Source organism: Ptychodera flava, chromosome 14 (genome assembly GCF_041260155.1).
Source record: "Ptychodera flava strain L36383 chromosome 14, AS_Pfla_20210202, whole genome shotgun sequence".
Taxonomy (NCBI): domain Eukaryota; kingdom Metazoa; phylum Hemichordata; class Enteropneusta; family Ptychoderidae; genus Ptychodera; species Ptychodera flava.
Genome location: NC_091941.1, coordinates 25,623,776 through 25,649,602, shown reverse-complemented (window position 1 = coordinate 25,649,602; position 25,827 = coordinate 25,623,776). Strand labels below are relative to the sequence as shown.

The window sequence follows — 25,827 nt, the reverse complement described above, 5'->3', positions numbered from 1 at the left end:
ACACACACACAAATCAAAAAATTTAATTGTATAAACTCTTCATGACTTCTTTATTTGTAAACTTTGTACACTGCTGAAAGCAGATAACTTACATCAATGAAGTTTTTCAATCTGTACACATCATAGCATGTGTTTAGGCAAAAAAAATTCTTCTTTTCTTAAATTACAAAGTTTTAATTTTCTTTATATTGGAGATCAATCTCTGGAAATGTCAATGCTGTAATACACTGATATTCACGGTAAGAAACTGAAGCAATAGAAATGCTGTGGCTTGATTGATAAAAATTTGTACTCATGGCGGACACCTGGTCTTCGGTATTAAAAAATGTTAGAGAACTTTTGTAAACTACAGCAGTGTATCAGAAAGGAAGCTAGCTGTCTTTTGATTCTGCACTGAGAATGCATTGTACAAGATTGCATGTCCTAAGCTGCCACAAGACATTTGTTTCAATATGAAGATAAACTTATCCTGCAGCTTGTATGAGCTTCAGCATTGATAAACTTCAAAGGATATATATGCAAGATGAAAAGGCTGTGTGAAACAGTAAAGTTTGGCTAGTGGTGGAGCGGGTTGGAGCCCTGTTCTGTTATGTGGGCTTGGTAGCTTGTTGAGACGACATTCTGAAATGTTCAACGTAATGGCAGAAGACTAACCATACAAAAGATTTTGTAAATTGTGTGGCCATGAATCCTGTTCTGTCCGAACATGAATCTGATTACAGATTGAGTATCACTGATATGGCCACAAATGCAAAATATGACTACAATAGAATACAGCACTTTTTTCCAAAGATAAAAAAATTCTATGCAATAAAAAAAACATCTTTATGACTTGCTTCTCAGAAATACAGTGTCATATCAAAAATTAAATGTAATTATCTATTGGTCTGTCCGTATTCCTTCCTTTGAAACCCTGATTCTAGACCATGGTACGAGTTCAGATTGAGCTTGAACATGGCACAACGATCAAAGTAGGTTGTGCCAGCCAAATTAAGGTAGTAAGCGCCTCAAACCTGAAAGAATTATGCTAATGTTTGGACATTCCGAAGGGAAGCTTTGCACCATTCTCTTTTTAAATCATGACTGAAAATAGGGGTCAGTGTGCTGATTTTGATACCTGACAAACAAATTACCTAAAGTTTACCAAAACATGAATTCACAGTGTTTCTGTCTCTATATTCACTGTATGGAGTAAATTAAATTTTTGATTTTCACAAAAAACTAAGACTGAGAAAACATTTTTGAGTCTACAAGCCTCACAGCGAGTTCACACAAGCAGCGTACCATAAAAACATCGTAAAAATCTGAGAATCTAAATATTTATCCCTGAGGCGCATTCTACCTTAAAGCTGCATGCCCCGTAGGACTCATCCTGGAGCATAAATGGCATCTTCTTTCGATGCCATTCTGGTAAGTCAAGAAACAAAGTAATCACTGTAATGCGAGTGTAATTTCTTTCAATAAAGTTGTGTATTTTAAAACGAGATCCCAGTAAAAAGTACATGTACATACACACAGAGATTCACAGATTTTTCGAGAAAAAAAATCACAAAAACTGGTGAGATCGACATCACTCATGAGAAAATCCATTCTCAACCTTTGTTGCCTGGTGATACAATTAGTACTGAGGAAACTTACCAATTTCAAACTATTGTGATTTCAAGAATACTCAATGCATGAAATCAACAAAACGATTTTCCATGATAAGATCTTGTTTCAGCTTTGAAAACAAAGAAAATACTGCATCATGTGTTTAAAATTACATATTGCACGATTAGAAAATACTTGGCAGCTATGAAATTCAAATGTAAGTTCCTGGCAATGTGCAGCATCTCGAAAGTCTGTAGCTTACTGGTCGGCTGAAAAATAATTAGTTTACGAAATCGTTTCAAAACAGCCAATCAGCGAGCCTTACTTTCAGACTCTTGCTAGGAATTATTAAAATTTAAACCAATCAGATATGATTTTCTGAGCTGCTGCAAACCAGTCTGTATAATAAGTTCAAGTGATGTTTTATTTGATTTTATCCCCCAAAAGTTTGTATTCTTTGTTTAATTTATGGTGGCATCTGTGATCTGTGTTGCTGTGCCGGATTGACTGGCTGGAATCCCGATGCCGGCGGCTGTTTGTACCTCTCATCTCTGGGAGGCGGATAGTTACCTGGAGAGAGAGAAATAAACCAATACACAATTAGTTTTGGTCCATGGGGGCGCTATAATCTTTGTAAGCTGTTCATTTAATCCTTGGTGAATTTTAATCCTTGGTGAATTTTCATCAAGATGATACAAATGCCCTAGTCGCCATAAGAGGTTGCTCTTACGTAAGTTTTAATTGACTTTGAAAAAAAATTCTTTGCTAGAGACACAAGTGCTCGTATCATGTGCCTGCTCACAAACCCATAATTCCTGCACTGGAAGGTGCCTCTCTTTGAACTGGAGAAGCCACTGGATCATTCCATTATCTTCATGGGGTTGGAAAAAGAGGGTTATGTGGCCTACCTGGGGGTTGTGAAGTGAAATGTGGTGGAGGTGGTCCCATGGGGTCGTCTATGGGAGAGGAACTACGTAATGGAGGTGGTGGTTGTTGCAACCCTGTTCTGCTGGATGGTCGAGAACCTACAGAGGACAAAATTGCATGCAAAGAACGTACCGATCTGAAAATCATGCAATTTGTGAAGGAAGCTCACCCACAACCACGACCACAAGCAAAGAGGATTCCCAAACACAAATGCACACCATGATAGGATAGCTAACCAACACCTGTGTTACCAAACAAAGTGCCCCATTTGCAAAATGATGTGACACCCTCACCGGGTCGTATTTCACCTTTGAACCCCAACGAGTATGAGGAATCATTCATACCACAGCGCCCTCTATAGCACAGACATACAAATCAAGAGACAACATGGCATCCATACAGGATATTTTTTCATGAAATTGTCTCAAAGCACATGACTGAAGCCTTCACCCCTGTGCATTGGCCAAACTGAATTTGTATCACAAATCAAATCAGTTAAGATATCGGGCCGACTCGCAGCGATTTCGAAGCTGTTATCCAATTGGGTGGCTGAATCTTACCAATATAATGAAAACAATACAAATAGACTCCCTAAGTGGCTGTGAATAGTGACAATCGACTAATCAGATATAACCTTGCAAACACGCTGCGAGTCAGCCGAAGATATCACACATTGATAGCACTGTTGGCTCTCAGTTCACATGTACACACACATTCCAAACATCTCCCTACTTCTGTACATAATATGTACTTTGAACACAAAAAGATGTTATACATTTTATACTTTATATTTGTCACGATTAAAATGAAACATCAAAAGAGACGAATGTACAAATTATAATATGTACTCACCCCGATGAGGTGGTGGTCCCCTTGGTGGATAGTCTCTGCCCATTGGAGGGGGCGGTCCAGCATCCCTTCGGATAGGTGATGGTCTAATGTCTCTGTCTGGGGGACCAAAGTCCCTGGGGGAAAGGGACCCTGTTCATGTGGTAGAGGTGGCGGTGGACCCATATGCCTCGGTGGCATTGGTCCATAGTCTCTGTGGGGCGGTGACATGCGACCCATCTCTCGATGGGATGGCGGAGGCGGTCCCATGTCATTAAAGTCCCTTGGGGGTAGCATATCCCTTGGAGGCGGGGGTCCTCTTCTGTCCATGTGGGGTGGTGGCAGTGGTCCCAGGTCTGGAGGTGGAACGGGACTGCGCATGTCTGGAGGTGGAAACCTCATATCTCTGGGAGGTGGGGGTCCCATCCTCCCCATCATTGGTGGGGGAATGCCGTCTCTAGGACTTGGTGGTCGTTTGTCCATGAAGGCAGGCGAGGGACCATCTGTTTGGTTTTCTCTAGGAGACCCTACAGTGCACAAATCATAACAATATCTGGATAAGTTCCAGTCACTTCAGGGCAAGGAAAATTTCTCACTTAAAGCAAAAGTCACTGAACACAGATTACATGGAAACAATAGGCAAATAGAATAGGCACTATGTAGGGTAAATGTGTGTTATCTTTCCATAATTTGCAAATGAAATTTTGCTAACCCTTTGAGTGCTGTAATTTTTCCCACCAAAATTGTAGTTTACATTTTCCCCAATTTTATGAATTTTTCTGCAATATTTTTGATAATTTTGGACCAAATGGACATCACTTTTCAATGGCTACAGTTTTTGAACAAAACTTTGGAAAATATATTGTCTAGGTTACATTTAGGAAGGCAACAAAAACTGACTTGGGCACTCAAAGGGTTAACAGGTTACCGTATCTATGGATGAGAAACAGGACGTGATATTTCAAAGGGAAAAAGCTCCCCCTTACCTCTCTTAGGTAGTCCTGCTCTCTCCCTGAAAATGAAAGAAAAAAAAATCTCAGAAAACACATAGAGAAATGTAGGTGTTGTAATGGTGGTTGCTAGATTTGATATTATTTGCCTTTACCAGCTGATACTCTCTCCTTTAATTATACATTTCTTCACCAGCAAACTGAGAGCTGTAGCTAGTCTGATTAAACCTTTGGGGGGAAAATGTGAGACAACAGCAACTTCACATGATGGGTTTGCATATTTTTTTGCATATTTGGATATCAGTTTGATAATTTTATTTTTGTTTGCATACATACCAAAAAGGGAATAGACAAAGTGATACAGATGCTACATGAACGACTTTTAATAACTTTGTAATAAGCTTACCCAGTCTGTCTTGGAGGTGAGTGTGGCCCTGCAAAGGCAAAAGATAACATCAGATGTTGTGAGATGGAAGTAAAACAACAGTTACTAAACACACTTTAAGTCAATTCTGTGTTGTGCCTGAAGTACTTTGATTATCTAGTGCAAGAAGCTGTAACAATTTTGAGTGAACATGATACGACGGCATGCAACGGACTGATTGGAATCTGTGCAAGTTTTACAAAAAGATGACTTTATTGCTGTGTTTACATTTTCCTGTTATTTTTTTCAGATAATACTTACTGATTGATGATGGTTTGACGACTGGCATGCTGGCTGCAGTCTGCAATCTTCCTTCCAACTCAGTGATCCTGTAACAATGGAAGTAATACAAGATCAACCAAGAAACACATCGCACTGCATTCATTCGTAACCCCATCAAAACCAAATAATGGCATAACCCTATTGTTTTCTTGGGGAAAGTTGGACCTTTGTACTTGCCAAAAGGGGTGAAAGCATTAAAATGCTGTACACAATGCCAAAATACATCTTTTATCAGCAAATCAAACAATCACAGTTGGCACTTGACTTACTTTTGTCGGAGCTGGGCATTTTCTCTCTTGGCTTCGTTCTTCTCTCTTTCAGAATTTCTTGAAGACAGCTATGCAGCAAAAGAAGAAGAAACACTGAACGTTTGACACTGTTTTTATCAGATATGACACACATTATATTTTATCTGTGAAATCAGGAATCTATCAAGGAAAGATGAGCATTACTTGTACTGGAAATTGAAATAAGAATATATTGTGAACAAAAATGATTAAATACTGAAGAAAAAAGCTACTTACCCAACTTTCATGAGCTTTTTTCTCATGTGATGCAACCTGTAATGACATTGAACAATGGTTCTGAATAATTTATAATTCTATTATGCTCTACCTTCAGGGATTTTCCTCAAATACAAAATTTCACGATACCCAAAGTTGCACATCTCTGACCACTATTTGTCTATCTATTTTGTGACTCTGAGAATAAGATAGGGCTTGTATATGCAAAAGTTACGTACTCACGATTCAAATTGCTTGCTTGTTTAAACATCTGCCGGTAAATGCTGATGTTAAAGTCAGTCATTCATGAAGGAATGTGAGAAATTCCCTGTCCAATAGTTTACAGTAACCTTCATCAATGATTGTATTTCATCCCCATCGCCATGACTCATACATACCTGACAACGATATTGTTATGGTGTATTTTTCTCATATTTATTGCATTACCTTAATGAATCACAACCCCAAGTACTTCATAATGTTTGACTATTTTATTTACCTCAGAGCGGAAATTCTGCTCTACTTTTTCCAGCTCCTTCTTCAGATCTTGAATTTGTTTTCTGTAAGCAACAACGGCAAAGCTGAACAAAAATACGAAGTTTTCTCTTTCTCAAATATGGGTGGACTTCTTCCATATAGATAAACATAAAATGAAAGGTGATCATACCAGAGAGGGGAGTATTGCAATTGCGATGTCTGACTCTTATGCTTTTTGTATATGAGAGATTTTGAAAAGAAAAAAATGTACCACAGAATAGTCTTGAACTTGTAAATGCTACTGTGCACCTTGAATATGAAAACAGAACAGTATTATTGCATGGATTCTGAGACATGATGCCAGATCAATTGGCAACAAAGACTGGAGTTATCAAACAGATGAGAAGACCTACTATTACATGGAATAATATCAAACTTGACGCTTACTTGTAATTATTTGTGTCTTCTTCTGAAACAGCCGCTTTCTTCTCCACAGTCTCAAGTTGTTCTTGGCTCTGAATTCTCAGGGTTTCTTCGACACCAAGTTGCCTGCCAAGTGGTATGGTGTTAACCTCACATTAGTACCACAGACAACACCATAAATGTTAGCTAGATTTCTTTCTGGTGTACTGGATTTTTAAAATCATTTAACTTTCTGTAATTTTAATTTACTTTCAAATGTATGACTTTATGATCTGATGATCTGAAAACTGACTCCACAAAACTACCGAGAGATATCATTAAGATTAAGAATTACTGATAATCAGCCAAAAGTGTTGTAAATTTACATATTATTAGTATCAGCATCTGTGATTTTCTAAACATGTTGCACAATGGACTAAACTTTTAGCAGATAAAGTGTTTTCACTCGATGAAAGTGAATATGAACACTGAAAGATACCAACCTCTGCATTTTGGTTTCTTTTTCTTTGAAATATTCAGTGAGCACCGTCAGTTTGGTCTGGGATTCCTTGTACTGCTTTTCAGCTTCTATCTTACTGACTTGCAATCCTTCAATCTGTTTGGTCAGCTTAGCGACAGTGTCTGAAAGAGATGAAGGAAAAACATGAAAAGGGATCACAAATGTTTCCGTAAACTGTATATTGTCTGGAATGCCTTGAATATCATCTTTCTTTTCAAGTGTTGACGTTTTCATGCAATACAAGCCTATTATTTTCTTTATGCTTGGCCTCTACAAAGAGATGTAAACAGCCTAACACTAAACAAGTTTAATATAGGTATTTTGACCACAAATGTTTTTCTCTAAATTCATACAGATCAAGGTTATACAGTGCATGCTTTCAGGCAATGAATATTCATAAGTGATAATGAGCCATAAATCATGTCATTTTCATATCATGTATTTAAACGCTGTTCATTGATACAATGTGCTGAAATCGATACACTTATTTTGGAAACCAAGCTTTAGATAAATAAGGGTTGGTGAGTACACATTGCTGTTGCGGTTCATAATTGAAATGAGGGTGATCTGGACAGGAATACGGTAGGACTCTCTTGCGACACAACCTGAGATAGAAATGAACATACTGGCAAAATGCACAGAAAATCTTAAAATTTTTACCTTCCAGCTGTTGTTTGGATGTGATTTCAGTTTGTAAGTTAGCTGCAAGACGATCTCGTTCTTCCTCTGACACTGTCAGCCTGGCAGTGACCTAGAGCACAGATACACACACACATAGATAAGTGACAATAAATTGACGGTCACATGACGATGAACTTTACTACTAAAATGAATATTTGGATTTTCAGCTCTAATTTCATTGTTGTTACACTCATACTGCTACAACCTATGGTTTTTGAATTGTACGATATATGAACACTGAACGTGTATGTTCTATTTTTTGCAGTATGCAATAAGGTGTGCATGGACTAAGGCTCCATATGTGGGATATTGTACTCGCTACATAGCACTACATTATTTATAACTTTGGTCCAGAGAGACAATATCCGTCACACAACCACAGATCATTTTCCGCTTTGTGATTGTTTAGACTGTTATAAACCATAAACACTCGACAGTCAAACATACTAATTGAGCATTGAAAATGTGTAGAATGGACATAATAAAACACATTTTTTCACTAAAACAATTAATTTGATAAGATAAATTGCCTGACCCCTCAGTTAACAAGATACTCAACTCAAAAATTCATTGTATTTGTGTGTATCATAACTTCTCTTCATTCAATTTGCCTTAGTACAGCTCATGAGAAGTAACTTCGATGCCTGTTCCTGTATTTTGTTTGTAAATTTAAATTTCTAGTTCCATTCTGAAAATCATATCAAGATGTCCAGAGTTCAACTTGTATGAGTGTAATTATATAGTATGTTATTGTCGACAACTGAATGTCAGTTTGGACTAGAATTCACCTTGATGTCAACAATGATATCGCATATTACACACCATGCATTACGTTCCAATACTCTCCAGGTAGAAGAATTATGGAAATGTACTCATTTCATAGCAAATAAACAAAACAATGACCCTCTTATCTAAAATTACAAGTTTGAAAAAATGCAAATTTACAATTCTATTATCCGGATTATTATAAAACTTCTAAAAACTTACTTTGGCAATATCCATCATCTGTTTGACTTTGTGTTCAACCTTGTCAGCTTCATCTGAAGAATTCAAAAAATACAGCACTCAGAACAAACCCTTCAACAAGTGACTTTCAAATTCAAAGATAAACAACACAGTTGAGCTACCACATGAAATCACAAGTAAACACAGTGTGGCAGAGAGTGCAGTGCCTGAGAAGGAATTGTTTTGGTCGGCTGAACTAAGCAATTGAAGTTTCATACAATTTGAATTGAAAATTATTGCACAGCTATGTTTACTTTACTGGGAAATATGAAATCAAAATTCATTTAGAAACATGGTATTTAACAACAAGTATATTTTACATTAATGACAAATGTTGGAAAATGGAAGGAATTAGACAACTTTATATAGATCTGAAAAATTAATGGAAAACTTGAGGAGTATGGTACCCTCAAGATTTTAATGATATGAATACAGCACATGATAGGTTGTAAAGGTTTTGACAAATTCAAACTAAGTGACATTTTGTAAATACATATTATGATAGTATCGAGCATTTTAATAATTTCATTAAACATACCTGCATCTTCATCCAGCTCCAAGTTTTCAATGGATTTCAATTGGACAAGGCAATCTTTCAGCACCTGCAATGAGTGAAGCATGAGTCAGGGTTGAACAGCGTGTCCTTCATACACAGTACACCATTGACACACACACACACACACACACACACACACACACACATTACTCTTCTCTTTGATTGATAACACTGACACAGTAAGTGTACAAGTACATCGATATGAGCCTGATTGTCAAAATTTTAAACAATTTTCAAAAATTTTTCCAAAGAATACAATCCATATTTCCTCTCATGCATCAACATCAAATCAAGTGGCGCAAAATTGTCTGCTTCACACTTTAACTTGGTGTACTCTGTCCCTGTACTTTTCTACTCGTAAAATTATTTTTTGGTACGCTGGACAAAGGAGGTACGTAGACATCGAAAGTCTGGACGAAATCATTAGGATGGCCAAGTTTTGACCTCTGTGACACTGACCTCAAGTTCATTGTCTCTACTTTGCAATTTTTCTTCTGCTTTTTGCTTTTCATCAGCCAAACCATCAAGCTGTTCCGTCAGATCTTTGATTCTGGACACACATTTGGAGAAAAAGAAGGTGACACGTGTAAAAGTTCTTATACACGAAAACAATCACTTTATCGTTATGTTGACCACAGTGTTGTCTAAGTGCGTGTAAAACATGACAAAGTATGCTCTATAGTGACAAAATTTTCATGAAATAGCAATTTTCATGTATTTGTTAATATTTCATTGAATCTTTTAGAGTGCCACTTTGAGTCTCATCATAACCCTTCTTCCTGCCAAGAAAAATTTTCTGCATTCTAAGATAAACTAAAATTTTGACTCACTTGTTTTTCAAATCTTCAACTTCTGCCCCTAGCTGTTATAACAGACAGAAGGAGAAAGAGCATAATAAAGCAAAATGGTTAGCAATATGAGAGAACCAACATTGTCATTACCAAAAATGAAAATACATAATAGGACTGAGACAAAACTTATTTTCTTCAACTTTATGATATTCGATGCTTTTTGCAGATTATATAAAGGTTTTAGTTACTCTGATAGTGATACAGGTTTGACATTATAGAGCTGAAACAACGGCGACAGCACAAGTTTACAAAAGCATGAAGTCAACACATTTCATACCTGTTGTTTGGTTTCATCAGAATGTCTGATCTGGTCTTCACAGGTGATGATTTGCTCTTGTAGCTGGTTTTTTGCCATTTCCGACTCAGATACTGACCTTTCATACTGTTAAACAAAGAGGGAAAAGACGAAATGCTCTCTCATGAAACATAATAAAACCAATTTGAATATACTACAAAAAATAGAAATCAGCCAATATTGGCATCAAATCAATAGGACTAAATGAGTGTGCCCTAAGGTACCTACAAACCAAGTATGACAATGATCAATTGAGTAGTTCCTGAGCTCTTTGATTCTTTGACCATTTTCACCTTTTTCTACCTCATTTGCTTATTTATGAGGTTGACACATTCCTTTAAACGACGGCACATCTACCACACATATGGCATCACCACACCAAGACTCAGCTCATCACATGCAGCGGTTCAAACGTTTTTGATATGGACAGACATACATACATACATACAGACATATTACATTTTTACACTATATAACCTCAAAGTTGCCGTATACGGCAAATGAGAGCTAATAAAACTGAAATGTAAAGTGTATTGAATTTCAAGCATCTGGGAGATACACGAGTCTGAACACAGACTGTCTGAATGGAGAGCGAGTTGTTACCTCTTGGATCTGGTGTTGCAGTATCGTCACCTGTGTCATGGTGTCTGTCAGCTGTTGCTGATATACAGAACTCTGAAAATGGAAATATACAAGAAATTATCAATAGACAGATAGAAAATTTCCCGTACTTTGGAAAGGGTGTTTTTTTAAAAAATATGTTATACCTCTGTGTGTTTATATATATTAAAAAAACTTTGGATGTACTGTTGTTATATTCTGAGAGAAAATGAACGCTCAAAAAGCTCACCTGGTTCTGTTGTTCCTGGTAGAGTTCAGTTTGATGCGTAAGCTGTTGTTTGTACCGTGTCAGTTCATCTTCCAAGGATTTGCTCTGAGTGCATATCTTCTGATACAAACTCTGCAATGATATGTTTACATCATCATTCTATTACTTTGAACACACAGAATCTTTATCATCTCTATGATACACATCTTTTACACAAAAGAGAAATTACCACTCCTGGTCAGTATTTTTTATTTCTTAATATTCAGATATCACGCATCTCAAGGTATAAACATCTTTTGCGAATGACAGTCTTGCCGCAATTTCAGCTTTTGCCCTTTCATGCCTTTCACTGTACGCTATGGCCAAACCCCTGGTGTTTTCATAGGTGTGGTTAGACCTACATGACGGGGCATATGAACAAGGGCCTTTCAAGATTCAGTATGGCCTTTCTCACTGAAAACTGAGCAAAACGGCCTAAATCTGGAATTTCAATGGACAATGGTATGAAAAGAACCACATACAGAACCATAGATGGCACTATGTGAATTCCAGGATATATGATTGTCTGCATGTCTTTGTTTGTACAGTGATCAGTGTCTTCAGCAGCTCTTTTTAATTAGAACAATGTAGCAGTTGGAATGCACATTTTATTCCGGAATAGGCCCCTTGGTTATGCTTTTCGTCATTTACTTTTACAATAATCATCATTTGCAATTTCCCTAATTCAACAGTTTTTAATATTCTTAGATTTCAAATTTTTGGAAAATCAAATTTCTTCCATTTAACTTTTGAAACAACGTGGGTTGATGTTTTATTATTGTATACACAACTAGATATATGGCTCTGTTACTTGCACGATTTTAAAAATGTAATCTTCCTACCTCAAGACGCTTTTTCTCTTCTCTTAGTTTGTTGGCATCCACTGTGTGGTTTTCAAGAGACGTCTGCAAGCTTAGGACCTGTAACGGTGAAGAAACATGGGTCATGGTGAATCAATAACCAGATCCATCTACACTGCATTGCAGTGTGACAAATAATCTCATAAAAATTTGAAAAGTTTAATTCAAGTGTATTATCAGTAGTAATGTTGTGTTAAAGTGTTGCATTTCATTTTGCATGACAAGATACTTATTATTTAAGAAAGTTTACGAGGGACTTCACTTTGACCAAATGGAGTGAGGCAAATTGTATAAAGGCAATTTTTTTATCAAACACATACCATGGAACAGTATTATAAACAATGCTTACCTGTCTCTGAGTATCTGCAAGGCTTGTGGCAGTTTCTTGTTTTTCTTTTTCCAGTAACTGCATTTGTTGTTCAAGTTGCCGTTTGATAACTGTGGACAAAGGGCAATGATGACAAAATCAAGACAAGTACCTGTGTTAAACTCCCCTGAATTTATAACATAACATCACAGTTCATATCTTCAAGGACTTTTTGGCAATGCTATGCACCAAAACCAGAAACATGTCGTATTAAGTATGGTGCTGGAGTACTGATTTCATGTGATTTTTCGTAAGGTTTACATTGTAGACAAACAGATAAAAAGTGATCGACTATGGTTTTCACACCCCTGGCCACATGTATGTACCTTCTCTATATTGAGAAATTTTGCATTTCAAGGAAACAAAATATAAAATTGTAAAAGCCAGCAATACAAAAATCATACTCACCCAGTGGGTCAACTTTCTTCTTGCCGCATAACTACAAGACAAAGTACCACATCAGAATTAGAGATACTGAAATGCACATGAATACTTATATATAATAGAAAATTCTGAAACATCCTGAAAAAGATGTGCACATTCTAATATGAAGGTAATACTGACCCCACACATGCATTTACAGAACAGGAGGCCAAACGTCAGACAGCCGATGGCAGCAGAGACAAATACAGCTGTCCATGGAATTCCATAGAAGGTGTCCTCTTGGAGAGCTAGGTACATCGATTCCGGCATCTGGCAAAGTAATCACATGTACGAAAGTGTCAGTTTTGAATCCACAGTTCATGATCACTGGAATGAAAACTGTTTGATTCAAGAAACCAGGCTCACATGTATAGCATTTACAAAACACTGTATGAAAAAAAGCACTGTTAGAAGTAAGTCAACAAAATTACCTGTCATATATCAGGAAAGCTAATCTCAGAAAGGTACTATACAGAAAATTATTTTTTATGAATATGGCAGTAGGGTCAACTTCACCAGTAATTTACTTTTTTTACTTCCACTCAGTGCCTATGGCAAAGCTGTTATGTCAATTTTAACTCCTTTCACTTCAATATGTTAGCCAATTAAACTGTTTTCTATCCCCAAGTTGGACACCTACAGAACTAAATGGGGGCGAAAAGGTTCACATCCCTACTTAGAGTAGTAAACGGAGTGCTGGGATGGTTTGTTCCTACTATAAGTTCTGCCCTTGTAGCGTGTTTTATCCAGCTACTTTGTCTTGTAATTCCTTTTTGTTCTTGTTTTTAACTGAAACCTCACAAATTTGATTGTGATATGATTGTAAACTGTATTATATCTGATTTTGAGTGGAAATAATCAAAAAATACATACATGAATAAATGAATAATTAATTGAAAAATCTGGCGATAAAAAGTGATTAATGATAGCTATCATACAGTAGGACTGCCCGATTCATGCACCACATTTGATTTCCAATAAAGTGCAAAAAATCTTACGAATGAGCTGTTGGTCGCATAACATATTTAAACTAGATTAAACTGATACAGGTGTATTCAATTCAGAAGGATTTATGATGTTCATTTCATGATAAGGCCTGCAGTGATATTGATAACTTTGCTAAGGTCTCCATTTCTTTACATGGCTGATGACCTTTGCAGCATAAGGTCAGGGGGTCAAAGTTGAAAAATTACCTAAGTTGTCCTCTCAACAGCACTTTGAAAAGCACACGATTTCAAGGAACCAAATGGGAACGAGAGTCGAATCTGTGTGAAAGAAACCGCTGGACAGCTGTGAGTTTATGACTTGAACAACTTTTACAATGAATTTGATCACAATTTGCGTCTACTGTATGACCAGCCAACAGCAGTTTGCTGCACAATACACCATGAGGACTCACCATCACAAGCAGTGGCTCCAAGAGAGGCTTAGCACTGTCGATCATATCATCGGCCCACCAACTGTGGACTGTTCCACTGGTCTGTCTGTTTCCTTCAGATCTAGCCCGGGAATAATCCCTATTCCTGGCTTCTTCTGCTCTGCGAATGGCGTCCTCAGGCTTTGAGAGAGAAAAAAAGACAGACGTAATGAGTGAAGTATGGTGAAATTAGCATAACAAAAACCCCTGGTTTCTTTGAGAGATCTGTGGTCGACAATAGTCCCTATTGATCTGTAGGTGGCGGCATTCGTGTTGATGTTGTTGACCCAACGTAACTCAATGAAGTAATGACCATTACACTAAAAGTAAGTATTATGTCTCTACCCACTTTCTCACGTAATCTTTTTACACTTATCTCCAAAGAGAGTCTTTTGACTGTCTTTTGCTAAAATTCCTCTGACAAACTAAATTTTACGTCAGTGTGCTCACAGTACCAAGGACAAAGTGGTGAGTTCAGTGTTTGAGCTAAGAACATGAGAGATTAAAATATCAAATGTTGTTATCTGTGTTTGGTAGCAGACACAAAAACAAATAATTGTCATGTGACACAAGGTCTTCTATGAATCTTGTCAAATAAAAACAACAGTGAATTTTGATACTGCAGATACAATCATTGTACATAGATGGCAATATACTATAAGAGTTTGATATTAAACTGAAGACGTCAAGTTGCTAGAATATTATATAATGTGTTTACAATGTACAAGTAATTTAATTCCCTATGGGATATAATCACTTGTGGACTATGATTTGTGAAAGTGTTCATTTTTGAAATACTTGAGCACCGTTTATGCACGTGATGAAGGTTATTTGACATCTTCAAGACATAGATGCAATAAACTATTTCATGGAACTACCAACAACGACATTACGGTTGGTAGGCAAGTTTTTGATCTTGTAGCCTTCAAGGTCACACATTGCAATGCTCTTTGCAAGTACTGCCTTTATTGTTTGTACCTTTTGTCTTCCACAAAAAATAATTTTTGCAGAATTTTACGTTTAATGTCAAATTCTAGATCATACAACACAAACATCAGTGAACTTTCAAGTCCCTGTCTGGACTCTTTTCTGGAGAAAGTCCATCCTTCACCTGTATGTATGAATTATCAATATTACACATGAAATTTAACCTGTACATTATGTTAGAGAAGGAGTCAACATCCTTCACAAATATTTTCCTCAAAGTTTTTTGAATCTGTAGAAGTACTCACATCATAGGAACTGTCCGAATCATCTTGCCAGTCCACATTAAGTTGTCGTCTTCCACCACCGACCAATAGCCTTTCAGGATCTTCCATATTATGCAAATGATCATGATCGTCAATGACACCAACATCTTTGTCAACACTGCCATCATCCTGTCCTGTCCGCTCAAGTTCTGGGTTGTTGCTGTTGTCAATGACATCTGGTTTGTCTGAGGTCGTTGGAGGTTCGATAGGTGGCGATACTTCGGGGTTGAAGCCCGGAGGGTCGGTCACCGTTTGCTGGTCGTAATAAGGTGACAGTGTCACAGTTTCCGGGTCAGGGTGCTGGATTGTGTTGAGGTCATCACCAGGGTTACCAGCTCTTTCATTGAGTTGGTTTGTAGAGAGGTCATCACCACGGTCACCAGTTCTCACGCCGAGTCCTTCAGTGTTGCCTTTGTCATGTTGTTCTGTGGCTGTAGAAATGAAAAACGTTCAGTTTTTGATCTGATATTCTTACTACCTTTCGATGGTATGTTTGAATATTTTGTTATGAGATGTGCTCTCTCTCATCTGAAACCATGGCATGTATATATAGACACAATACTTTGCATTTATTTTTTTTTTAAAGTTGCATCAGAAATGTTCTATTTTGACGGCATAAATTTATTTCAATATTCAATGTAGATAGAGGAGAGTTTTTTTCACAAATGTATAAGGATAAAAAAATAGTGAAAAATCCAAAAGCCATACCATAAATATAACTGTTTTTGATCAATAACTGTGACAGTCCTCGCACATTGGCAGGAATGGTTCACCATGTCTGTGACACAGTTTGTAAACTTTCCGAACATTTACACAACCGGGTAATATAACTCATGTCAAAATTCTATCACACCATCTTTATGTAATACTATGGATATTCAACTTTACAATGTACCCCTGAAAGAACGCAGTGTAACTGAAATTTGGGGGTGAGAAGGTCAGTGGAGTGGAATTTATCTGCTATGGACTCTGATATGATAATGAGTGGCAGTCATTCAATTCAACAGGGAAAGAACTAGATGTGTTGGCAAGTGAATAATAAAAATGCCCTATTCATTGGTTCTGTGCGGGCAAACATTAAGATGATATTGGTGATCCAGAGAGAATTGGAAGACATAACGTTGAGATATCATTCAATATTAACATTGTTTTCCAATTTTGAGCCGTGAAAATGCACTAACGTTCTGCATACACAATATGACAGTGCAGTATCAAATTCACATTTAGGCACTTATAACTTTCTTCTACCTCCAAATACTTTCACTAAACAGTACAGAAAATCTTGCCACATTCAAGTGACAAAAATAACTGCAGTGAAAATACACATGGTAAAGAAGGTAGTTTTTTTCTACATATATACATGATGTTATTGATGTAAACTATGAACTTACTGAAATGATATATTACTGTATCTTATTACTCCCAAAATGGAAGCTACTTAACCCTAAAAAGTTAAAAAAAAGGGGGGGGGGGGAGGAAAAGAGTTCTGAATGTACAAATGTACATGACAAATGACATACACTCTTTCATCGGGCTGTTACCAAAAAAGATGGTATATTTCAAGAAACGTGACCTCTTACGTACAGAAAATGCCCCTTTACAGTATGCAGTACAAGCAAGCCATGAAATGTACATATCTGTGACCACTTAAGAAGCAGGCAGTGCGAGAATGACAAGAAAGGTGCGGTAGATTGGATTACAAAAAACCCTTAACGCTAGAGAGAAGGTTGAAAGACTGGCACAGCTTGACGCACAAGATGTGAAACACACAAGGTGATAGAATGACTACGAGGGCGCTGAGCAAGCAAGGATGAGCCAATCAAGTCACATCGTTGCCCACCTGGTTGTCGTGCTTCTTCCATCGCTGGGTTTGTATGAATTTCTGCGGATCCCGGTTGTACATTATGAGTGTCATCACCACCACCACCACCTTGGGTAGGATCTATGCTACCACTAATGGGAACTGATTGTACACCTTCCAAACCGAGACCCCTGGATGCATTTACGGATGAGCTGTCTGAGCTCACTGATGGTGTTAACTGGGACTCGTCCACATCTAGCCATGTTGATGCTGAATTGGCAATGTCCAATTGATCTGTCGGTTGTGAGTCTGCACGTGCCTCGTGTATCGTTTCTGAGGGCTGGAGTTCCACACTTGTTAGTCCAAAACTGTGTTGCTCTGATGTATGCGATACGTGTGCATGCAGGTGACTGTGAATTTCGACATCGACTGCCTGTTCAACATTCTGTCGGTGATTGTGGTTGTTGGTTAAAGTGGCTGCTGAGTTAGGTGTTAGTGTTAGTTGTAAGTCTTCAGCCATTGTCCTTTGTGGCTGTGCTGCAGAAGAAGAAGTTGGTTGAATGTCTCCGGGAGTTGCCGTTGTAGCTTCATGATCGACCACCATACTGGGTTCCAAGTCATTGAAGTATAAGGTGGTTCCTTCAATCACTTCATAATCCTTACCTTCACTGTTCTCTCCTGTGTCTGTGAGGGCGTCAGCACTGAATCTGTCATCTTGCTGGTCTTGATGCTCGACATGTTGGGAATCTTGGTGTTTCTCTTTGGCTGCTGTGTCATCTTGGTGAACTGTAGATGAAAAATGAGAAAATGTACTTGAGATGACGCGCTGGCTTTTTCTTGATAGGCTATACATATTTAGTAAAATGCAAAAGACTTTTAGTACAGTCAGCTACAGTACACAGATGTTGGTTTGTACTTTGGAAACATGTACTGTACTCAGGTAAATTTTTGAGCGTCAAAGGAATTAGAGAATTTTTATCAAGACATAACTTTGGTTTAGTTAAGGATGAATCTAATGTACATAACTATGCAATGGTACGGTTTGCAAAATATACAGTTTTGACAGTACTAATGCAGATGTTACGTATTAGCAACAAGCTTACTTTGACTTGACTCTTCAGCTTGGCTGTTTCTATTGACTGCCTATCAAATTTGGGTTTGATGATTGGAGTATAGTTACAGGGAAAAAAATAATATTCAGGAATAATGTAAGTTTACCGACTAGGACAAAAACAGACTGAAAAAGCATCATGCAACTTACTCTGTTGTTCACTTTGTCTCTTCTGCTCCTTTATGTAAGCTTCATGCTCTGCTTTCATATCCTCCATTTTCTTCTTCAACTCAGCTTTGATCTTCTCTTCTGCTGACAAGTGAGAATTCCTGGAGAGATCTGATTCATCCTTGATGTATGCTTCTTCACGCTCTGCTTTCTTATCCTCTATTTTCTTTCTCAACTCAGCTTTGATCTTCTCTTCTTCTGACAAGTGAGCATTCCTTGAGAGATCTGATTCATCCTTCATAGAAGCTTCTTCATGCTTTGCTTTCATATCCTCCATTTTCTTTCTCAACTCAGCTTTGATCTTCTCTTCTGCTGACAAGTGAGCAATCCTGGAGAGATCTGATTCATCCTTCATGTAAGCTTCTTCATACTTTGCTTTCTTATCCTCCATTTTCTTTCTAAACTCAGCTTTGATCTTCTCCTTCTCTTCTTCTGACAAGTGAGCATTCCTTGAGAGATCTGATTCATCCTTGATGTAAGCTTCGTGCTTTGCTTTCATATCCTCCATTTTCTTCCTAATGTCAAGGCTAATCTTCTCTTCTGTTGACAAGTCATCATGCCTGAAAAAACCTGGTTCAGCTGACCCTGTGAGGGGTGGACTCCCATCAGGCATGTTTGCTTTCTCGGCTTCTGGAGTCATGATCAAGCCATCTGGTTCTCTGTTATCATTAACACCATCTTGATTGGGGTCGACAACAGATGGTTTATTCAGTGCTGTGCCTTCGTTTTCCAATGAAGGCTGGCCTACAGCTTCGCTATCTAGTTCTACTTTGTGACTGTCTGTGATGTAAATTTCAGCTTGGCCTTCTCTGTTGCCAAGAACTTCTGGCTCTGACGTGTCTGGACCCCTACCATCAGTTTCAGCCTCTGTTTCATGTTCTGTACGACCCACTTCAGATCTATCATGGTTAGTATGGGCTGGTTCGTCCTTGTTGTGTTCAGTATCATATGTCTCACCCATGTGTCTGTTTTCACCACCAGGTTCTGTATCAGACAGGTCCTGTGCATTGGGGTTTCTGTCAGTGATTGGAAGACCTTCCTCTTTTGTACCGGAGTTATCCTCCCTTCCTGGAATTTCAGGCTCTGCTTTACCAGTGTCTTCATCAGTGTGGGCTCCCTGGCTGCCATCGACAGAACCTTCAGGATTCTCTCCTCCTGTAGCCTGCTCTTCAACTTCTTCATCCTCCCCTTCTCCATCATCTTCATCACCATCCTCTTCCTCCCCCTCATCTTCATCATCACCATCATCTTCTTCCTCCTCCTCTTCTTCTTCTTCCTCATTGGGATTTTCTCCTTCCACGTTTGCTGCATCGTTGTCATTTGCATCCTGGTTGTAATTGTCTTCCTGACCAAGTTGTCCTTCCCTTAGAGCCTCTTCTAGGAGATTCTTGCTATCAAGCTTGAGGGTTCTGACACTGGCTTCATCCTGTTCCATTTCAACAATGAGCTTGTCCAAATCATCAATATCATCTTCCTTATATTCATTGTCTGGATCGTTGCCTTCAAAATAAAAGTCCTCAGGATTATCTTCTTCTAATTGTTCGCCATTCAAATTCTCAGGCTGATCCTCATTTGCTGTGTTCGATTGTTCTATGACCTCCCGTTTGTCAGTTTCTTCATGAGTTGCATCATCCTGTTTTTCCTGAGTTTCGTCTTTAGCATCACCGTCTGTTGCATGTCCCTGTTGACTTGGCTCTCCCTGTTCTACATCATCTGTTTGAACAGGCTCTTCAAGGGTTGGCTCTCTCAGATTCTCCTGAAATTCGTCAGTCTTATTGTCGTCATCAGAAGGTTCCACATCTACATCAGCCGTGTCAGAGAGCTCATCCTGACCTTGTTGTTGACCATCATCATTTTCAAAGTCTTTTTCCTCTTCATCAGATTTATCATCATCAGCTTTGGGCTCACCCTCCTGTTCAGGCTCTTCCTGACTTCCTGTTTTGTCATCGTGATGTTCCGTATCAGCATCCACTCTGCCATCATCAGATCCTTGCCCAGTCTGCAACTCGGCAGCATTGTCTGTCTTTTGTGATTCAAGTTCTTCAGACTTCTCGGCTTCCTCGCCATGGGGTTGCAGGTTTTCATCAGTGTGAGGGACATCACGTTGTTGAGATTCCTGGTCTGTTTCTGTGTCTAAACCAGGAGGAAGCTGACTGTCATCATCCATTTTGTCTGAAAGCTTGCCATCATCGTCGGCAGATTCTTGCTCAGAATCTGTCCCTGGGTAACCTGAATCAGATTCCTTATGGACATCATCATCATCACCACCACCATCACCATCATCACCATCATTGTCGGCAGATTCTTGCTCAGAATCTGTCTCTGGGTAACCTGAATCAGATTCCTTATGGGAATCATCATCATCACCACCATCACCACCATCACCATAATCATCATCCTCATCACCATCATTTGTCATTCTATGGTCCTTACCATCAGAATCTTGTTCTTGTTCTTTCTCTTGCTCTGTTAGTACATTGATTTCCTGATGGCGGTTTTGTTCTTCTTGTAGTTCCGCCTGTTCTTGTAATATTTGTTCTAGTTCCTCGCGTTGCTCTTCTGTGAGTTCATCAATGCTACGGTTGTCAATTAGCTGTTGATATTGTTGTTCAAGTTGCTTTTGTCTTTGTTCAATCTGCTCCTTGTCATAGAGTTGTTGGTCAAGCTGCTGTTCTTCGCCAACTTCCTGATCATGCATTGGTTGCTGTCCTTGTAGCAGCAACTCAAGTTGTCTCTTCTGTTCATCAGTGAGTTCATCAAGTGCTGACTTAGGCACTTCACCATCAGCTTCCCCAGTTCGCTGCTCTTCTTGATATGTATGCGAATGTTCATCACTCTGATCTCTCTCGTCACCACCTTCCACCAACCCATCCTGTTGTGAATCTTCTGAGGCTTGGTATTGCTGATTGCCACTAGCATCGCCCTCATTGTCATGTTTTGGAGAGTCCGAGCCAGACTCTATTTGATTGCTTTCTTCTTGATTGTCTTTGCCTTCTGCATCCTTACCTTGAGAATGCTCTTCTGCTTGTGGTGCTTCCTCTGCCTCATTTCGATCAAATATTTCCCGAGCTAGAGCCTCCACATCTTGCAAGGAATCCTCCTCTTCCTCAAAAGATGATTCCTGAATAGGAAACATAATCACATTGAGGTAACCCTGATAATTTAATCTCAACAAACCAAGCTCCAGTTACATGGAGACTGGTCATTGGTCGACTGTGATCAACCTCTTACGCTCTTTCAATTTGAAAATGCAGTGTGTTGACAGAAGACCCTTTAAAAATCCTAAAGAAAGTCTATTACAGAAAGTATTCCGACAATAAGTTTTTGCATGCTCATATACTTTATAATGGTTTGGGTGGCAGAAGACATTACTTAGAGCTGGAGCTTGATATAATTTGACAGTTTGATGACATGAATAAGTAGACTTAAAATCAACACTTTCATGTTTTGGTAATAACTGAATTTGTCTTCCCAAGTGGAGTTGCTGAGAACTACATTCACATGCAATCTTGAGGGGAAATGATGGTAAACAAATGGGTATATTACCTCTGTAGGCAGACGTGTTTTTACAAGACGTTTTCTAATGTTAGACAAAAGGGAAGAAGTATGGTAAAGTTCCATGCCTGTCCAGAATGAAAATTTTCACCTTGCTGCTAATGCACAAGAAAATATCACATTGAAGTACATTCACATACGATCTTGAAGGGAAATGATGGTAAACAAATGGGTACATTACCTCTGTAGGCATGACGTATTTTGGACGTGGCTCAAAGAGCTTAGATTCATGGACAAAATTTTTTATAAAATATCCCCTGATCCCTGGCTTGCTTTGAACCTTGAAAGAGAAAAGAAAGGAATAAAATTATATCGATGATTAATATTGTCAGCTGTTGTTAATATTTGTTATTATACAGAATACACATCAAATTCTATGTCACAATCTTTGAGTTATTACTGCTTCATTTGCATATCAAGTAAAAACACTTGGCCATAGTAAAGCCTGTAAGATAGAGATATTGGTTTGCATTTATCACCAGTAAGGTAGGAAGTCACTTGGGTAAGGGATAGAGAACATATTTACAAGAGTCCCCTTGAAAAGACATTTTTAATAGTTTACATCTAATGGTTTGTGTCCAATAATAGTTTACATCTAATGGTTTGTGTCCACTAATATTTAGTCATGCTAAACAAAAGCAAACATTCGCTTATTTCATTTGCTGTCAAACCAATTCAACATATTTTACAGGATGCTATCATATGCTGCTGCTTGTCTTAAGTTTCCTTTGACCTTTTTTCAATCCTTTGATTCCTTGCAGTATGTCACATCACTCTTCAGGAGTAAGTAAGACGTGTGGATTTTTCCATTGTCACTTACCTCTCCACTCCACAAATCCTGGCGCTGGCCAGCTGACTTGCTGTAAACTATTATAGTGTCATCTTTGTTAAAACTCAAGAATCTAGTGTCTGTAGGGTGGAAATTTCCAATGGCCCTACCTTCAGATATGGGTTCTGTGGGTAAAAAGTGTTTGAAATGATCACAAATTATTGTACAGCCATCAGAAATTACTGTACATAGGGATAAATGCTGTAAGGAATAAATGATAAATGAATAGAGTAATGAAACAGGACAAGAATTTCACTACTCTTTGATGTAATGACTGCTGAAAAGTAACAGAAATACAAGATATTTTCTAATGTCAGACATAAGGGAAGAAGTATGGTAAAGTGCATTGGCTGTCCAGAATAACAATTTTCACCTTGGTGCCTGATGCACAAGAAAATATCACATTGAAACAGCAATGACAACTACACACATGTTGACAAGAACTAAACTTGGACAAACACAAATCTTCCCTAATTCCTGCATGTTACATATGAGATTTTGTGAGATCAACTTTTCAATGCAATTAATCAAGTGAGAGACCTTTCATTGCATTATTTTCTTAACCTGTGATTGCAATGGTAATTAACTAATAATGTTATTTGATAGAGTGCTCAAACACTTAACATAGTAATTTGTAGTAGAGACATTGCAGAGATCTAAAATTGAATAGCTGACTCTGAAAACTTACATTTCCTTTTCTATGTATTTCTTTCGAACTTGATAATACTGTGATATGAGATGTTCACAATATAAAGTGATGGGAAAGGGAAGGGAGTCCCCAAACTAGCTCAGCTATGTTATGTTTTCATTTACCGATCGCTGACTTGGTTTCAACAAAATGACGATAATGTGTAACTGCATTTGTCTGGATAGTGTAATAGGATTTTCCTGAATAGACTTTGCAGTTCAGCATGGAGGTACCAGAGGACTGATACCATGAGTTCAGTAAAGGTACAGTCCCTCCATCACCAGTTTTGAAATGTCCATTGTTTAGGTGTGAATTACCCAATGGACAAGGCTTGATAATAGATTAGTCCCGGAAATCATCAACCCCTTTCTCATCATCATCATTATGTGTACAATTTGCTGAACTTGGATTAATTGGAAGTCGTAGTTTTAAAAAATGTGAATAAAGTATTCTATAATGTGCTTAATCATAAACTTCAACTTTAAAATGGAAAAACCTTTGATAACTCTCAATTTCCATTTGATTTCACTTCCTTTGTTGGGTGATTTCAAATTATTTCAATGCAGCAAATGTGTTAACCCCTTTATTTATGCTTGTTACATGTAACTGCAGTATACACAAAACTTGAAAATAGTTCAAAGTTTTAAGTCTGTTGAAGGTAACACTGCCTTCAGTATTGCGGATGACGTATACCAACATCAAAGAAAATGTGAAAATGATGTAATTAACCTGTTAGATAACACATAATAACATGCAAAACATTTATTACAGTGTTAATTTTTGTTTACCCATTTCAAGCTCTGTCACAAAGTTTCAAGACCGGTGATGGAGGGACTGTGGTAACAGCAATGGTTCATAACAGGAGTCAATTCGTAACAAATTTTGCAACCTACTACATGTGTATGTCATGTGCAAGGTATTGCGATATGACAGACTTACCTGCTGTTTTTGATGAACACCAGCAGTCGGAAGTTTTTAAAAGATGCATGGTTAGTTACAGCATGGATGTATAAAAATATTTGTATTTTTGTACATCCATGGCTACAGAAAGGTGGGAGGAAGGTGTTCTTTTCTATACGGCTATGCTTTTAGAGGGGACAGGACGATGAGATAACAGTGCTGATCATGAAATGTTACTTACAGCACACTACACTATTCTTCATTGTGCTGTCTGTGTCTACTTAAATGCGCCAAATGTTTATGTAAAAATACTTGGCTTCAATTACTCAAGTATTCTACAGAACATTTGAATATTTCTGTACAGGTTTTCTTTAGCCTTGCCTTTCACTATTATCACTTTTGATTTTCTTATAACACTCAGTTTTACGGTATGTCTTTTTTTTTCAAACACATAACAAGTAACAAACAAAGCCATTTAAGTCAGTAACAAAGTCATTTTTCAATATGTGTGTATGCACATAATAACATAAACTAAGAAACCCTTTATGTGTGCGAACACAATTTGCATGCACTATCGTTGTTAAGCTTGTGTGCATACATATTATATATGCACAACTTTGCGTGGCCTTTGTGCAAAATTTGATACAGTTGAAGGGAATGGCCTCTTCTTTATTACCTCCATAGAGTTTAGAGAAATTTAGACAGTTCATTCATTAAAATTGACATCGAGTCGTACACGTCCCACGGGCAATGGTTTTCATTGATTCAAGGTCCTGGGCTTCCGCGTTGGGACGATCGCGTTTCTATGGGGCAGCCGGGGTGCCATCAACTTGTCGTGCTGGTATTTTTACGTGGTGAACACACTCAATGAAGCAAAATGATAGGAAAGTATAGAATCGACAACGTGAAAAGGGTAGAGAGCGTAACTGTTGACCCTAACCTGTTCAATAACAAGACCACACTGCCGGGTGAACAGACTCAGAACAGTTTCGATCCTGGGGCCGGCGATTAGAACATGTGATCCATGAAATGCTCAGTTTCACTATTCGAAACAGTGTTAGCTTACCTTCACATTCGGGATCTTTGCATGCTTTAAAGTCGCTTATTTCGAGGGCTACATTGTGAACGACAATGAGCGCAAGTAAGATAGCAATAATTTTGTTGAGAGTCACGCCGGTTCCACCACTCTTCGCTGCCATCTTGTACATAATCCACGTCACAAGTTCCTCTGTTCCTATGTCTCGCAAGCAACGAGACTTCAGAACATGTACGACCCTCCAGGTCGTCGATAATAGTATC

The 25,827-nt window shown here is 38.1% G+C and overlaps 2 protein-coding genes across 2 annotated transcripts in view; one reads left to right on the top strand and one right to left on the bottom strand.

The window, feature by feature from the left end:
* Window positions 1-21: 21 nt before the first annotated feature.
* Window positions 22-25,784, bottom strand: LOC139149903 (transport and Golgi organization protein 1 homolog). The gene is made up of 30 exons (XM_070721933.1): window positions 25,595-25,784; window positions 22,932-23,065; window positions 22,293-22,391; window positions 18,539-21,677; window positions 17,317-18,063; window positions 15,459-15,907; window positions 14,209-14,367; window positions 12,951-13,079; window positions 12,795-12,825; window positions 12,369-12,457; window positions 12,002-12,079; window positions 11,142-11,252; window positions 10,895-10,966; window positions 10,274-10,378; window positions 9,976-10,007; window positions 9,605-9,695; window positions 9,128-9,191; window positions 8,572-8,624; window positions 7,564-7,654; window positions 6,887-7,025; window positions 6,429-6,530; window positions 6,004-6,064; window positions 5,526-5,561; window positions 5,271-5,338; window positions 4,981-5,048; window positions 4,702-4,729; window positions 4,332-4,357; window positions 3,370-3,872; window positions 2,499-2,615; window positions 22-2,160 (listed from the first exon to the last, which is right to left on the bottom strand). Exons 1-29 carry the CDS (start codon window positions 25,734-25,736, stop codon window positions 2,547-2,549), a joined length of 6,915 nt encoding a protein of 2,304 aa, XP_070578034.1. The 5' UTR covers window positions 25,737-25,784; the 3' UTR covers window positions 22-2,160; window positions 2,499-2,546.
* LOC139149904 (E3 ubiquitin-protein ligase pellino homolog 2-like) overlaps window positions 14,481-25,827 on the top strand; it is a 43,177-nt gene continuing 31,830 nt past the window's right edge. Inside the window, exon 1 of the mRNA XM_070721938.1 lies at window positions 14,481-14,552. The gene's annotated coding sequence lies outside the window, so the exon portion shown is untranslated. The remainder of the gene's footprint in view (window positions 14,553-25,827) is intronic.

What these genes read in the sequence shown, in the direction of transcription:
- LOC139149903 (XM_070721933.1), bottom strand. Translation starts at nt 25,736, where the DNA reads ATGTACAAGATGGCAGCGAAGAGTGGTGGAACCGGCGTGACTCTCAAC. An exon ending in ATCCAAACAACAGCTGGAAG is followed by an intron (nt 7,026 to 7,563) that starts GTAAAAATTTTA and finishes CATCTCTTTCAG; the next exon opens with ACACTGTCGCTAAGCTGACC. An exon ending in GAAGACACAAATAATTACAA is followed by an intron (nt 6,065 to 6,428) that starts GTAAGCGTCAAG and finishes TGTTGCTTACAG; the next exon opens with AAAACAAATTCAAGATCTGA.